General features: G+C 44.2%; 1 protein-coding gene across 1 annotated transcript in view; it reads left to right on the top strand.

Annotated features, from left to right (window-relative positions):
* TGM4 (transglutaminase 4) overlaps positions 1-17,490 on the top strand; it is a 69,737-nt gene that overhangs the window by 12,179 nt on the left and 40,068 nt on the right. The window contains exons 2-6 of the mRNA XM_042782159.1: positions 4,322-4,573; positions 6,481-6,587; positions 7,683-7,812; positions 11,184-11,302; positions 13,318-13,425. Coding sequence (XP_042638093.1) covers positions 4,322-4,573; positions 6,481-6,587; positions 7,683-7,812; positions 11,184-11,302; positions 13,318-13,425 — 716 coding nt within the window. The remainder of the gene's footprint in view (positions 1-4,321; positions 4,574-6,480; positions 6,588-7,682; positions 7,813-11,183; positions 11,303-13,317; positions 13,426-17,490) is intronic.

Below are 17,490 nucleotides of genomic sequence, written 5' to 3'. Positions count from 1 at the left end.
TTTTTTTTTTTTTTTGCAGTGTTCCCTCCCCTCCCCTCCCACCCCTGGCAACTAACAAAGAAAATTTCCCTCCATATACAGACCTTTCCTTGACCCTCCGCAACAATGAACTAATACTATATTTCTTCTGTGATTGACTTATGTCACTCAGCGTAATGTCCTCCAAGTTCATCCATATTATGCGGTGTTTTGCAGACTCTACATTATTCATTAGTGCTGTATAGCATTCCATTATGTGTATGTACCATAGTTTGGTCATCCGCTCTTCTGCTGATGGGCATGTAGGTTGTTTCCATCTTTATGCTATTGTAAATAGTGCTGTGATGAACATGAGTGTGCATATGTCTGTTCCTGTCCTGGCTCTCACCTCTCTGGGATATATAGTAATGGAATTGCTGGGTCAAATGGTATCTCCAATGCCAGCTTTCTAGCAATAAGGAATCACCATATTGCTTTCCACAGTGGGTGTATCACTTCACGGTCCCACCAGCAGTGTATGAGAGTCCCCAATCTCTTCACATCCCTGCCAGAATTTGTTATTTTCTGTCTCGTTGAACCTTGCCATCAGTTCTGGGTGAGATGGTATCTCGTTGTTTTGATTTGCATCTCTCTGATGGCCAATGATTGTGAGCATCTCTTCATGTATTAGCTGGCCACCTGAATATCCTCCTTGGTGAAGTGTCTATTCATGTCTTCTGCCCATTTTTCAATTGGATTAATTCCTTTGGTGTTGAGGATTTGGAGTTTTTTATAAATCGTAGAGATAAGTCCCTTGCCAGATATGTAATTATTGGCAAATATTAATTGGTTGCTGTCATTTTTGTTATGGGCTTTTTCATGGTGTCGATTGCTTTGTTCCATATAATTTTCTATACTGAGCTCATTTTGTTTATAAATCATGTTATCACTTCATTTGTTGCTATTGTTTTAGCATTTGCTAAATATTTGTGCTGGTCCTCTTTTTTATTTTGATGTGAAGGTTTATCATTTTTCTTTGAGGTTACCCTGTGATTTATAGTTTTCTTCCCAAGTTTAAAACAGTCAGTTCTATCTTGTAGTGTCTGACTTCCCTGCCATCTAGAAGTTCTGTGGACACAGTCTATTCCCTCTTTTTGGTTTGTAGTTGTCCTCATTTGTCAATTGATGTCACTGGTTCACTGCTTACAATCTTGTAGGCTTATTTACTTTGGATACTTCCATAGCTAGGTTGGTTTCTGGGTTATATCATCATGTGTGTTAATGGTCAGTTGTTATTGGCTGTTGTTGCTTCTCTGTCCAAAGGGCTTCCTTTAGCATCTCATGTAAGTTTGGTCTAGTTTTCAAAACTCCCTTAATTTCTGCTTAACTGGAAATGTCCTAATTTCACTATCATATTTGAGGGACAGTTTTGCTGGGTACATAATTCTTGGTTGGAAATTTTTCTCTTTCAGGGTTTTATATATACCATCCCATTGTCTTCTCACCTGCATGGTTTCTGCCGAGAAATCTGAGCTTAGTCTTATTTTGGTTGCCTCTTGTAGGTCACTTTTTGTTTTTCCGTGCTGCTTTCATGATTTTTTCTTTGTCTTTGGTTTTGGTGAGTTTGATGATGATATGTCTTGGTGATTTTCTTTTGGGGTCTATCCTGTTTGGCGTTCACTAGACTTCCTGAATGGATATATTCTCATCTTTCATCATACCAGGAAAATTCTCTTCCAACAAATCTTTGACAATTTTCTCAGTGGTTTTATTTGTCTCTTCCTGTTCTGGAATTCTGATCACACATAGGTTATTCCTTTTGATGTTATCCTACATGAACCTTAGGCTTTCTTCATTTTGTTTTGGTCTTTTTTCTGGTTTATCCCTTTCTAAAGAAGTGTTCAGGTATTTGCCTTCAATCTCTCTAATTCTGTCTTCCATTGATTCAATTCTGCCCCTTTGCCCATTCAATGTCTTATCTATTTCTGAAAATTTAATATGAATCTTCTGGATTTCTGTGTGTAGATTTTGTATCATTTCTAGTTTTTCATTTATTTTGTCATTTTGTTCTTGTATTGTCTTTTGAAATTGTTCTAGGGTTTTCTCTGTGTTTTCCTTGATTTTGTCAGTGTTTTCCTTGATCTCTCTCAATTCACTGAAGTTACCTAAATATAATTCTTTTGAATTCCTTGTCAGGGAGTTCCAATGCTGCGTCTTCCCCAGAGATGTGTTTTGGGTCTGTATCCTGGTCTCCTGTTTCTCCTGCTTTATCTTGCTTCTTTGTGTGGACTGTGATGCTCTGTTGTCTCTGAGGCATTGTGACGTTTTTGTGTTTATATTTAATTGGCAATTATATGTCGGAGTGACTCGTTCACTATTTTAGTTTTCTTTGTATGTTATCTATGCAAGCAGGGTATTGTGCTGTGCTCCTCTATTCCCTAGTTCCCAGCACTTATACACTCACCACCCCCGTCTCGTATGTCCCTGCTGACCTTGGCAAACAGACCCTATTCTTAGGTCCCTGGAATCCAAATGAGAATGCTGTCATTTTAAAATCCAAAATGGTTGCCACTTGTAAAGATTCAAAATAGCTGTGTCCTCGGTCACTTTAAACATCCAAAATGGCTGCTGCATGTAAACAATCAAAATGGCTGTGCCCTCCAGACAGCAGAAAGTCAACAGCTCAGGTTATTTTCCTGCTGTTTCCCTTCCTAGTCCTAGGCCACCAGTGCAGTCATCCCTGCAGCACTTGGTGAACTGGGCTGATCTTTAGATCAGTTCTCAGGTCTCAACACACCACTTGGAAATATTCAGGCTGTTGGTCCCATCAGAGTAGCTGACAGTCTGTAGCTCGGACTGTCTCTGTACTTACTGTTTTCGTTTTTCCACTAGTCAGTGCCTAATCTACTTCTGTATAGTTCCTTTCAAAGACCAAGGCTCCAGGATTATCTTCTGTATCTGTCAATTGTTTTTCTTTTCTTTGTTGAAGAGGGTCTGTGTCGCTTATCTACCTGGTCCTCCATCTTCTAGCTAATGTACTCTTCACTTTAATGTCAAGGAAAGAGTTCCATTTATGAGTGGCCTTGGACTTGAATGATGAGAGCTCTTTCATGCCCCCTACTCTATTTGAAGGGGGCATAACCTCATCCCTCATTGTATCCCTATCTTTCTCTTGGAATGTGATGAGATGCCATCTGGTTCACAGCAGGCCAGAGTCGGGGCTGGGAATGGGGAGTGGGAGCAGCAATTAAGAGGCGTCTGTCCACCCCAGTTTGCATGCTCCCCTCTCTCCAACAGCTCTGTTGGGTCTACTCTTTCTATGGGTATGGCCTTGTCTGCAAGGATGGCCCTGCTATTGCTTTGGTTTAGTTGCTGAGTGTGGAATCCCTGAGTGGTGCAAATGGTTATCAAGCTTGGCTGCTAACCTGAAAGTTGATGGTTTGAGTCCAACCAGAGGTGTTTTGGAGAGGCCTGGAGATGTGCTTCTGAAAAATCATCCATTGGAAACCCCGTGGAGTGCAGTTCTGCTCTTCTTATAGCCCCCAGAGGGGAAAATAGTCTAAGGGAACAGCCATCTTAACCAAGCTCTTAATGTTTTTTCTTTCCCTCCCCGCCTGAGCACACCCACTCCCACATTCTTCTCTCTTTGTAATCTTTCCGGGCAGAACAATTCTACTGACCAAGGCTGGTTTATATCACTGACCAGAAAAATGACAGCAAGATCAGAAGGCAAAGACGACTAATCCCAATAACAAGAAGAAAGGATTATCAGAATTCCTCAACAACCCCCTACCCCTCAGCCCAATTTTCTTTAAAAACCTAACCTTTCTCAGCTGGGGGAGACAGTCTTTAGCAGACACAGGCCCCCTGTCTCCTTGGATATTGATACTCAATAAAACGCTCTTATTTTTCACCTCATCCTGTTGTCGAGTAATTGGCTCTTCTTGCAACAGGTAACTAAGAACCGCACTTGACTGGTTATACTCTGACACACACGACATTGCCATAAGTTAGAGTAGACTTGAGGGCAACTGGACCCTGGGTATGGCATTGCTCTGGGTATGGCCTTGTCTCCAAGGATGGCCCTGCCATTCCTTTGGCCATGTCTGCAGGGTTGGTGGGGCATAAATGTGGGGCCCCACATAACAGGCATCGAGAAGCTGCTGAGTATAGACCTGGGTCGAGCACCCAAAATTCATCTCAGTTCATCCTCATGCACACTGCCATCTTACAGCTGAGAAAACTGAGCCTTACAGCCAGGCCCACAGTCTCACAGAGAGGCCGCAGCCAGGGAGAAGTGAAGCAGGATGGAATCTCAACTCCACCTGACTCCAAAGTCTGGCTCCCCTCACTGCACCGTCAGAACATGAACCTAGAAAGAGACAGTTGAGGCATTCTCATTCTCTTTCTCTTTTTCCCCAACCTGCTGTGTTGCTGACAGATTTGCGGGTTCTCCACATTGACTTCCTGAAACATCAGAATGCTCTTTCTCACCACACATCGGATTTCATGATAAACAAGCTTGTGGTCCGGAGAGGACAGGTGTTTTACCTGCGGCTGCTATTTAACCGGTCCCTGCAACCCCAGGACAACCTGGACCTGCAGTTCAACACAGGTGACAGCCTCAGGGCCCTACTCACAGGGCGTAGGGACTGGATGATGTAGGTTCCCACCCAGGAGTGCCTTTGCCTTCCTGATCTTCAATCTGCCCCTCTATGAAGTGGGAATAACAATCCTACTTTACAGGGTGCACTGAAGATGGAATGGGAAGCCCTCATCTCTTGGCTTAGCAGTGGAGACAGCTGGGCACTGGGAAAAGTAGAGAAAGGAGGTGACTCAGTGAAGTAGCTGCTCTAGGGGGTCTGGAACATTTTCTAGAGATGAGTCACAGGACTGAAGTTTGCTGACACCATAGCTGTGTGGGCTGGAAGCAAGCCAGTAATAATGATTAAAAATAGCACACCTTGAATGCAAAGATACTAGGAAATGGTTTCTCCAGTGTTGCAATTAGGTAAATATATATATATATATAATAAGTGCAATTAGAGAGAAAATGTTTTAGATCTTGTGACAGGTGATGGGATAATGGTGTGTGTGTGTGTGTGGAGGGGTTGTCTTGCTTCTTTAGTGTTGTTTTTAAGTTTTTTAAATAGATCAACTTTACAAGAGGACACGTGAGACCACTTCCCAGAAAGCAGTTCTTCTCTCTCTGTCTCCTGGGGAAGAACATGAGTAAGGCTTCCAGAAATGTGCAGGTGGCTGTGGTCATTGGAACAGCCTCCATTCCCACCAGCCAAGGTCAAATAGCTGCCTACTTTGGGCTTTGTGCTTAGCCTGCGGACCAGGACCTCACTGTCTCTGGCTGCAGGGGTTTCATACTACCCCTGGGCCCACATGCTTCCACTTAGTTCTTCACGTGCTGGGCACTGCACTGAGCACTCTGCATCTACAACCTTGTATCATTTGTTTGTTCATTCACTCACTCCTTAGTAGTGAGGACCTATTACACACCAGTCTTCACCCAGAGAAAAAGCAGATCCCTGCCCTTCTGGAGAGGAGCACAGTGGTTCACTGCTTGGCTGCTAACCAAAGTGGTGGTGGTTCAAACCCACCAGGAGCTCTGTGGGAAAAAGATGTGGCAGTCTGCTTCCATAAAGATTACAACCTTGGAAACCTTATGGGGCAGTTCTACTGTGTTGTACAGGGTCACTATGAGTCTGTGGCCCACAACAACAGGCATCCTGGAATTGACTGTTCCAGTAGAGAGAGACAGACCACAGACAAACAAGAGAACAAGGTAATTTCAGACCAGGTGAAATGCAATGAAGAAACCCAAACAAGAAAGCCTTCATGCAAGAGAGTAGGGGGAGGTGACCTCTCTGCTGAGATTTTGTCCTGTGCAGAAGCCAGAGAGCTGGCATTCCCAGCAGGGCACAGCAGGTGCCAGGGCCCCGAGGGGGCAGTACACGTGGCCACACAGCATTGCCATGAACCAATTCTCTGAGGATAAAAATCTAGACATGTTGGGGAGGGTGGGGGAGCTGGAGAAGCAAGTGTGGGCCACCTGTAGGCTACAGAAGGGGGCTGATTAGATTCCAAAAGAAATGGGGAGTCCCTAGAGGACCTTCATCATAGAAATGACATAATCTGACCAATGTTTTAAGAAAGGTCCTCCTGATGGCTTGGAAAGTTGGTGGTGGCCACCTCTTCCAGAAGAGAGAAACAGAAGTAAGGCAGATTGCTCTGGGTCACACAGCTAGTGAACAATGCATCCACATGAGGCATGGGTCTTCTAGGGTTTGACAAGTCGTAACAAAGCAGACAGGGACGTGTGTGAGGAGGGCACAGGTAAGGCATCTCATAGGCAGAGGCAGGAGGGGAAGCATGGACTCCTCAGGTGATCAGGGAGGGCACGAGAGAGGAGGAACAGAGGTGGCTCATGTAGCTTAAAACGGTGTTTAAGATAGAGGGAGGCCTGAGGGCTTGAAGGGAGGAAGAGATGTTCCTTTTGGGTTTTTCCAGGACAAGTGCCAAGTGTTGCCAATACCATTTTGGTGTCGCTCAACTCCAGAAACTCCAGGAACAACGACCCCTGGCAGGTGTCCGTATACAAGGAGCTTGGCATAGAGGTGAGAGGCCCATCAGCTGGGGGCAGAGTGCCAGGTGGCTCCTAGCAGAGTCCCATCCCCTTCCTCAGCCTTGTTGAGCCCATTCCCTTGATGTCTTCAATACTTGGGTCACCTAGTGGCTAGTTGGCCATCTGCTTTTGAGGAGGTACCCACCCACCTTGGTCCCCAACCCACAGTGACACCTCTACTTCTGGTCCAAGCAGTATTCACAACTCAGGGAAGTCTGTAGGCTTCTGATCAGTCACAGTACTTGAAACCATCCCCTGGAATAGAATAGTAGCTATCATGTTTCCAAATATCTCTGTCTTCCCCACACCCTCCTCAAGCCTCATAGTAGCTCTGACTGTGGCCAGACCTCCCACAATGCACCCCTTCCCTGTTCCATTTTAAAAGGGAACCATGTTCACTGGAGGGAATAAGCAATGCGCATAAGATATTTTGTGATAACAAGCAACTCACAGGTTTTGGGAGGACTCTGTGTCACAGACAGGAGTGTTTTGTGACAGTGATGAGAATTATTATTATGATGCAGTTGTGGCTGCAGCAGCTCTAAAAGGCTGAATAAAAGTATGGGTACCCTTGGACCAAGGCCCCTCTAGGGCTTGGGCTGCTTGTGTTCTCAGAATAGACAAGGGTTATTTTTTTTTTTGCTCCAAAAGATAACTGACATTTAACCTATCCCCTGAAGGGCCATGTGCTGGGCCAGCCATTTTACCTACACATTAACTATGGAATCTTCCTCACAACCTAGAGATGGCTGTCTCCAGGCTGTAGCCAACGAAGTAAAGCTCAGGGATGTTAAGATACCTGCCAAGCTTTGAACCCAAGTCTGTCTAGAGTCACTGACTGGACTTGTGGAAGCCCCTTGCTTTGCCTGGCTGCTTTCCTATCTCATGTGCCTACCCATCCCAGGTGCTACTGACTATCTGGGGCCCTGACCACACCTGGTCTCTGAGTGACTACGACTGGTTCCAGGAGGGGTGATTTGTCAGTATCGATAGATTTTTCTGGGATGCATTTGTAGGATTCAGGGTCAGGCCAAAGGGGGATGTTGGTACAGTTGTTACCATGTCATGTGTTTTGTGCTTGGCCCAGGTCGTAGTGGCTGTCAGCAGCCCCCCTGATGCCATTGTGGGCAAGTATTTCCTGTATGTGAGAAGTGGAAACAATGTCTTCAAGCCTGAAAAAAACGACTTTTACTTGCTCTTCAACCCATGGTGTAAAGGTAACATGAAACGAAGTTCCAATGACAGAATCCGTTGGGTGCCCCTGGTAAGACTCACTGAGGAGATTAGCAGTCCCTGGTACCCACCCTCATAGCTATGTGCTCTGCATCTTGTAAGAGCCATGCTTGCTCTCAAGATATTTTCACACTGGTTCAGGGCACATGAGCTAGGAACAGATAATGGACAATTTTGAAGCATCCTCTTCACAGCTGAGCTGTTGCCACTTTTCCCCAACTGCCTCACCCCACCCTAGCTAGCTTCTGCACCACCACTCTGCAGAAGTGAGGTGTGGAGGGAGTCACGAAGAACTTCTCACTTGTCTACTCCAGGGGCAGGGTTGGGACAGAGCCAAAATCGTGACTGCTGGTCCCTTCCCTCTGAAAACTGTCTGCTCCTTTAGGTTTCTTCTCTTTTCTTCACTCTCTCATCTGCCCACCTTAGTCCTTCCTGTGGCTACACTGGAGCTTTTCTGCAGACATCACATCCATCGCCAGCACCAGCCTCTTCCCCAGGGTGTTGATGTCTTGCTGCAACCTCAAAGGCAACTTGTTCTTAGAGTTAAAAACCACCTGCTGCCCAAGCTAGCAACCAGGGAGCTCTCTCTCTCTCTTTTAAAGTTCTTTGTGTTTGGAAAGATACAGAAAAGTTGCAAAAATGGTAGAATAAATACCCATCTGGTAGCACAGTGGCTAAGGCACTTGACTGCTAACCGGAAGGCTGGCGGTTCAAACCCACCAGCCACTCCTTGGAAGGAAGATGGGGCAATCTACTTCCATAGTGATACTGCCTTGGGAACCTAAGGAGGGGTCGCTATGAGTCGGGTCCGACTCGACGGCACATAACAGCAACAACAACAACAACAACAGCCCTTTATCTAGATTCACCAGTTGTTGATATTTTGCCCCACTTGTTTCATCATGCAGGAGGACATTGAGGCAGTGTGCATCTGTAAAGATTTACAGCTTTGGAAACCGTAATGGGGCAGTTCTACTTTGTCCTGTAGGGTTGCTATGAGTCATAATCAACTGATGGCAGTGGGTTTGGGTTATTTGGGTTTTGCGTCATCATTTGTTCTTTCTCTCTTTCTTCCTCCCACCTACTTTTTTTTTTTTTAAAACCATTTGAGTATGCATAATGCAGTTCCTGGTTGGTACAAATGATTAACACACACTTAGCTACTAACTGAAAAGTTGGGAGTTCAGTTCCACCCAGAGGTGCTGCAGAAGAAAGTCCTGGTGGTCTGGTTCCAAAAAAAAAAAAAAAAAAATCAGCCATTGAAAACCCTGTGAGGCACAGTTCTACTGACACACATGGGGTCTCTGTGAATCACACTTGATTCCACCACAACTAGTTATCTACCTCAAAGCTCTTTACTTTAATATGTATTCCACAGTATAGTTAATCAATTTCAGTAAATTTAACCTTGGAACTAGAATTTAATATACCATCTGTATGCCAGTCTGGCCATTAACCCAATTTCTTGATGGAATTGTTTCCCTCCAGTACAGGAGGTCATATACCACATTCCATTGTCAGGTCTCTTTAAAAAAAAACAAACCCAACAGTTCTGACTCGTCGCGACCCTATAGGCAGAGTAGAACTGAGCCATAGGGTTTCCAAGGCTGAAATCTTTATGGAAACAGACTGTACATCTTTCTCTGACAGAGCAGCTAGTGGGTTTGAACTGCCAGCAATTTGGTTGGCAGCCAAGTGCTTAACCACTGTACCACCAGAGCTCTTTCAGGTCTCTTTATTTCCTTTTTTTGTGCCAATTGATCTTGATGTCCCCCTTGACCGTGGTCCCAAGCCTGCAGGCCCAGTATTAGTGCTTTTTAACATCCACATTTTTGAGGAATAGAATGCCCTCCCTCCTGCTTTTTAGTAGAACAGTCCTCATTTCAGGTTTATCTGCTGTTTCTTCATCTTTATATTCAGGTTATGCATTCTTGGCTGGAATATTTGTTTTGGTTACTTAGTGCTGCTCTGACAGGAGTATACCACAAGTGGGATGGCTTGAACAGACAGGAGTTTATTCTCTTAGAGTTGGAGGCTTTAAGTCCGAGTTCAAAATGCCAAGATCTAGGGGCTGGGTGAAAGCCCCTCGACCTTGGGGTTCAGCTCTGCCTCCTGCTCCCAGCCCACTGAAGCTGGAGGCTTTTCTTCGCTCTGGCAGCTACTCAGCTGCTAGCTCCTGAGGCTAACAAACCCAAGGACAACAAGAGAAAAGGCACAGTCCCGATACTACCAAACCACACGGCAGGCCATTAATTAAAGTCCATTAAAAGTCCCAAAATTGGTAGGGCAATATAGCAGGCTGCTGAACAACGACTCAGCTACATGCAGGGTTCAAGAGTGCCATCAAGCTAGAGACCTTCCTCAAAGCTGCTTCTTAGATACTGGAAGCAGCCCATATCTCTAAAGCAGCTACTCAGATGTTCCAGTGGATTCTGCCATGGGATTGATTGCCAGTCTCACCATGAGGAATAACTACATCCAGCTGCCCAGACACTCAATCAGGCCTAGCCAAGTTGACACACAACCCCAACCACCACAGTATTATTTAAGTGATATTGCGTCCTTCTCAAGGTATCACATCTAGAAGCTCATGATGTCCACCTGCCCCTTGTTGGTGATGTTGATTTTGATTACCTGGTAAAGAAGTTGTCCTGTTTTTCTGCTATATCATTACTATCTGTTTCATTGGCACCTAATGAGTAGTCATGTGGAGATAAGCCATGTAAATATCCTGCTTCTCATCAAAATTTCCCACCCTTAGAGTTAGCATTCATTGACAACTTTTTTTTTTTTTTTATTGTGATTTGGGTGAAGATTTACAGAGCAAATTCACTTTCCATACAGCAGTTCACATATACTTTGCATTGACAACTTTTGCCTGAACTAGTTTTCATTATGATGTTTGCACAGTGATTTTCCAACCAGCTCTCCCTCCACATTTACCTGCCAGCCCTTGGCATTCTCCTGTAAGCAAAGTCCTCCTTCTCTGCCATCCATCCATCTGTCCATCCAGCCATCCATCTGGCCATCTACCCACCCACCCTGCCATCCATCTATTATCTGTATGGACTCATGGACTCTCATTTGTGACTCATTCCTGCTCTTAATTATATTTTTGCTTATTCCAGATTTGCCCAGTGGAAACCCTTGCCCCTTGTAGCTGGTTCAGGATACTCTTTTTGATGCCTACCTTAACCCACTCTTCCCTCTCCATCTCCCACCTCCCAACATTTGCTGCTCCAAACCCCTCAGAAGGTTTTACAGACTCTCCAGACCAGGAAGTTCCCTCTAGGAGGCCTGCAGCTGTCCCAGGAAGTGGATGATAACCCCATGTATATGTGTGGTCTTGCTTCAGATGACACAGTCTTTATGCCCAATGAGGAGGAGCGAGTGGAGTATGTTCTCAATGACACAGGCTACCATTACATGGGCATCATTGATTCAATCCAAGAAAAACCCTGGAATTTTGGTCAGGTAATGGATTTGTCCTCTTCTGGTTGGGTCAGGCCCCACTTGGTGGACCACCTTTTTTGTTAAGTAGTAGGCAGTAAAAGTTGTGGAGGAAGAAGTTTAACTGTTTCCTATGTCAAGAAGAAACAGCAAGCATTGACAAGGGGCCTTTGTGAGCCTCCAGTCAAATCCCAGCTGCACACGTGGGAAGCTTGCCCAGAGAAGTTGTGACCTCCCCAGACTATACAGACAGGTGATGTCATCAGAGTCAGAAGCCCGCTCTGCAGGCTGTGCTGAGGGCCTTTTCCATCCTTTTCTGCTCGCCACAAAAGGAGCGCTGGTAGCTGCAAACCGAAAGGTTGGTGGTTTGAACCCATCAGCTGCTCTATGGGAGAAAGATACAGCAGTTTGCTTCCATAAAGTTTACAGCCTGGGAAACCCTATGAGACAGTTCTACTCTGTTTTATAGGGTCGCTAGGAGTCAGAATAGAGTGGACAATAATGATTTGGGAGGCGGGAAATGGTGGATGAGGGAGGAGGTTAAGGCAGGAATAATTTAACAATTATTCACAAGGGAGCACCATTGCAATTGGAATGTTGGTATGACAAAGAGGTTCTAAAACTTGAGGGAGATAATTTGGAAGTCTGTGGTCTTCAGCCTCTGCTGACTATGGGAGGATGACTGTCTCAGCACAGCCTGGAGGAAACAAGGATTCAGGAAGAAGCAGGGCTTGACAGCCTGGGATACCACACCCAAGGTACAGAGGGAAGAGACAGGATTTACCTCATTAGAAACCTCCAACTTTCCTTCTCACCAAAAAGACAACAAAAAATTTCTGAAAAATGTCCTACATAACTGATTGAAGTTTCCCTTTAGTCTCCCTGGGCCTGGACACCAAGGATAGAATAGAAGTGGTGATAACAGGGAGAAAACTACCATTCAGTGAGGCCTGCTGTTTGTTTCAGACAAGGCACTTGGTGTCATGCTTGGTCTACCCTCACTCCACTCCTCAAAAGCCAGTTGATCTACAACATTGAACACTTTATAGTATAGGAGATAGGAGGAAAGTGGTTGGGGTGGGAGGAGTGATCAACAGAAGAAAGAAACAGACAAATCCCAGATATTCTCCCCTTTTATAAAATGAAAGGGTGACTTTTACAGCCCCCCAAAATTATGACCACAAAACTCTCCCAAACTCTTTCTGGAGAGTGAGGAATACTATCAATTCCTTTCATGTAGGTAGTTCTCCCCACGGATTACAAAAGAAATGCCTGTACTTCAACTCTGCAAATATACTGTAACCACTGACTTGTCATTTATAAATAGTGAAATTTATGGTATATAAATTATATTTTAACAAAGTTTGAGGTGTAAGCTATGTCAAAGTTTAAAATAAGTTAAATAACTAAATATGTTTAAAATCATAAGAGTTAGGAAATGCAGAAATATGACAATGAAATTATTCAAAGACTCCTCCCTCAATGTTAAGGACTCTTAACATTTTCATGTATATCATTCTTTTTTCTGTTACTAATGCTTACATAGTTAAGAGGGAGCTCTGGTAGCATAGTGCCTAGGCACTTGACTGCTAACCAGGAGGCTCGTGGTTCAAACCCACCAGCCACTCCTCTGAAGGAAGGTTGGGCAATCATAACACATAACAACATAATAACACATAGCACATAACAACAACACATAGTTAAGATAATGTTATCTATGTACAATTCTGCAGCTGGCTTCTTTAATTTAATTTTATTACTAAGGAATTTTCCCCGTGGTGGAAAGTGCGCCGCCCTTCAGTGGCTGCATAACATCCCACCATGTGGCTACATGGACTAATTAACATTTGCCCTAGGGCTAGGCATTTAAATCATTTCTTATTTTTAAGGCAGTGATGGACTTGGGACACATTTCCTCACCTGGGAGATGAGGTTATCCTAATGGGAGGATGTGAAATTGAAATTGGTTGGTGTGTGTTAAATTTCTGACAAGGAGTAAAACCCCAGTTAATAGTCTCTTTCTTCATTTCCCAAAATAGTTTGAGAAAAACGTCCTGAACTGCTGCATTCTTCTGCTGAACAAGGGCCTCAGAAAGTCCTCAGAGTTGAGAAGCCCTGTGTTGGTGACCCGGGCCATGAGTGGGCTGGTAGGTTTCCCCTGCTGGTGCCATGTGCTATGGCATCTCATCCTTTCTCTGCCAAAGTCCATGCTTTGGGGAAACCGATTGAGCCCTTAAATTCTAGAGAAATCACCTTCTCTTGCCCATCAAGTATGCACAGGGCTGGGCAAGATTCCCAGTTCCAGCCAGTCTTCCTCCAGGAAGTCTTCCTTGACTATGAAGTCTCAGTGGGCATGGCCGCCTTTGATGGTCATCCAGGTCTTAGCTCAGGTGCCACTTCTTTAGCAAGACATCCCTGTCCCCCTGGGCCAAAGTTGCCTGCTGCATTCACATCACCTTGTCTTTTCTTCATTACATATGTTGTTTCTAAAAGTGGTTATCTGTATGTTACCGGTTTATTGTCTTACTACTCCCACCAAGGGAGCTCTGGTAGCATAGTGGCTAAGACACTTGCCTGCTAACCAGACGGCTGGCGGTTCAAACCCACCAGCCACTCCTTGGAAGGAAGGTTGGGCAATCCTACTTCCGTAGTGATACTGCCTCGGAAACCCAAGGAGGGGTCGCTATGAGTCGGGGCCGACTCAACGGCACATAACAACAACAACAACAACTCCCACCAAACACACAAACAGACAAAGAACACAAGTTACCTGAAGACAGTTGTGGTCCTGAAAGGCTACTGAAACAGGGTCAGGTACAGAGTGGACCCTGCCCACTACAGCCCTCCTTGGGCTCACTTTTACCTGAACCATCATAACTCTGAGAGTTCTTCACAAGTTTTCTTAACCAAAAAGCAAATAATGATAATAAACCCATAAGTAATATCACAAAGGAGTCATTGGGTGATCCAAACAGTTAAGCACTTGGCTACCAACCAAAAGGTTAGCAGTTTGAATCCACCCAGACATTCCTCAGAATAAAGGTCTGCCAATCTACTTCTGATAGATCACAGCCATTGAAAAGCCTATGGAACAAGGAGGAGAGATCAAAATGGCAGGTTAGTCAGACACACTATGCCATCTCACTATAGCACAGACCCAAAAAATCAAGTGAAATAGATACAGATGACAATTTTGGGACCCTAAGCATCATAGTGCCTAAGGCACTTGACTGACAACCAGAAGGCTGGTGGTTCAAACCCACTAGCCACTCCTCGGAAGGAAGGTTGGGCAATCTACTTCCATAGTGATACTGCCTCAGACATCCAAGGAGGGGTTGCTATGAGTGAGGTCTGACTTAACGGCACATAACAACAACAACAAGCATCATAAGAAAGGATAAAGAATTAGATCAAATACCAATTGAAAGAAGAAACTGATTAAAAAACAACAACAACAGCAAACAAGGAAATATATGGAACAGAGACACCCTGCTAGTCAGCCCAGCACAGCATGGCCATCTTGAGACAAAGCCAGCAGTAATCCCAGGTGAGGAACATAGGAGGGCAACTTCATAGAATTCCCAAAAGGAGACAGAGAAACTGTGTAGAAATATTCAGAGTGAAGTAAATTAGCAGGATATGAACTGGACCTAAGAAGAGAAAGTACAGGAAGAAGGATGAGAACTCCAGGGATCCTGGAATCCACAGAACAGGAAGAGAGCCAAGAGCTAGAGAAGGCCAACTCACCAGTGGCAGTCCCTGACCGTAGGAGTGGGTAGCAGCATGGTGAATGCAGAGTAATAGACCCATAGAGTGTCAGCAGGAGGTTGCCACTTGACCTGACTAGGTATGCCTCAACCTGCCAAGCAGTGAGAGTGCATTACTACACTCCTGGCCCCCTGCCTGAACCCACCCTGACCTGCTGAGCAGTGGTGGAGTGTTCCCATGGCCCATCCCAACCCCTGCCCGAGCTCACCCTGTCTTGCTGAGCAGTGGGGGAGCATTTCTGTACTCTAAGCCACCCAACTTGATCCCCACCAGCCTATCCTGATCCCCAAGTGGTGGAGGAGTGGTCCCATGCTCCTAGCTATAGCCCTAACTCATTGAACAGCAGAGGAGTATTCCTGTGCCTGGCCACCTGCTCCAATCCTTGTCTGAGCCCTTCACAACCTACCTAGCCCCCTTTCCACCTGAACTGACCCCTGCCCTAGGCTGCCCCAATAAGCCCAGTGGCAGAGGAGTGGTCCTGAACTCCTAGCCACCCATCTCAAGGCCCTCCCTCACTGCCGTACTGCCCTCTATCCTCCTATCAAGTACCAGGGGAGTGTTCCTGCACTCCCAGCCACCTGCCACACACCATGCTGCTCCCCTGCCCAATCAGCAAACTGTGGAGAGCAGTCCCACACTACCAGACCAATGACAGATGACGGCCAAACCTGCCCACCCTGCCCTCAGCCATCTTGCACACCCAGATTACAGCAACAAAGGTTTGTTTTGCTTGCTGCTACACTGCTCACCCACAGACAAGAGATGAATGCTCCCATCCCACTGGAGGAGCAATCAGTGAAGCACACCTGACCCATCTGCCCTAATACATCAAAACAAAATAAAATCAGGATAACATAGCCAAACATACAATCAATCAATCACCAAAATAACACCTAAATGCCTCAGAGACAGCAGACAGTATCAAGTCATATAAAGAAACAGAACAAGATAGTGTAAGCAAATGAACAAAATAAAGGGGGAGAAGAAAAAAACTCCCAGAAGAAGAAACTGTACTGGAATTACCTGATAAGGAATTCAAAAGACTTATATATAGGATCCTTGAAGAGATAAAGGAAAATACAGAGAAAACCAAGAAAAACAGAAAAAGCCATAGAAGAATTCAAGAAAATAATACAAGAACAAAGCAAAATAAATAGACAATTAGAAACCAAAAAATAAATAAACCCAGCAAGAAATTAGTAAGATTAGCAATAAAATATTAGGAATAGATAACTCAGTAGGACATAGAAGTAGAATTGAATCAGTGGAAGATGGAATCACTGAAAAAAAGGACATATCACTTGATATAATTTGTTTGAGGAACAATCAGAAAAAAAAAAAAAAGAAAGAAAAATGAAGAAAGCCTAAGAATTATATGAGATACCATGAAGAGGCATATAATTTATGAGTAATAGGCATTCCAGAAGAGGAAGGAAAAAAAATAAAAAGAAAAGTACAGAAAGAATTTTTGAGGATATATTGGCTGAAAACTTCCCAAATATCATGAAAGATGAGAAGCTTAATGAACCCCATACAGGATAGACTGTCCCCCACCAAATCATCAAGACAGAACATAATCAAACTTTCCAAGACAAAGAAAAAATTCTGAGAGGAGTTTTGAAAAACAAAACATCACTTACCAAACAAGCACTAATAAGACTAAATGCTGATTTCTCATCAGAAACTATGCAGGCATGGAGGCAATGGAGTGACATATATAAAATCCTGAGGGAAAGAATTGCCAACCAAAAATCATATATCCAGTAAAACAGTCTTTCCAAAATGATGGTGAAACTAATATATACCCAGACAAGCAGAAGCTAAGGAAACTTGTAAAAAAACAAGGCTAGCCTTACAAGAAATATTAAAGAGAGTTCTTTGGATAGAGAACCAAATATATTAGACAACAAATTGAGATAAAGACACATGACAATATCACCCAGACAACAATCCCGATAAAGACTTTGCAAAAGTAAAAACAAACAGACAAACAAATAACCCCCCAAAAAAACTGGTGACAGGGATCCAGAAGAATTAAGTTGTAAACAATGACAACTTCAAAACAGAAAGAGGGAAAAATAGGTGGAATTGTAGAACTTTCATATGAGGTGGAAGTCAAAACAATTTCAAGACACAACAGATTATTTTAATTTTAAGAGGATTAATGTAAGCTTCAAGGAGCTCTGGTGATGAAGTACCTAAGGCATTTATTTGGCTGCTAACCAGAATATTGGCAGTTCAAACCCACCAGCTGCTCTGCAGAAGGGAAGGGGCAATATACTTCCATATAGATTTAGCACCTCAGACACCTAATGAGGGTTGCTATGAATCAGAATCAACTGAATGGTGAGGTGTTTTTTTTTTTTTTTTTTTTTCCTGTTTTAATGTAAGCTTCATGGTAACCACAAAAAAAAGTGATAAATCTACTCAGCAATATATAGACA

The sequence above is a fragment of the Orycteropus afer genome, unplaced genomic scaffold (assembly GCF_000298275.1).
Source record: "Orycteropus afer afer isolate SDZICR_OR568_19922 unplaced genomic scaffold, OryAfe1.0 scaffold00250, whole genome shotgun sequence".
In the NCBI taxonomy this organism is placed as follows: Eukaryota; Metazoa; Chordata; class Mammalia; order Tubulidentata; family Orycteropodidae; genus Orycteropus; species Orycteropus afer.
This window is presented reverse-complemented; position numbering and strand designations above follow the sequence as displayed.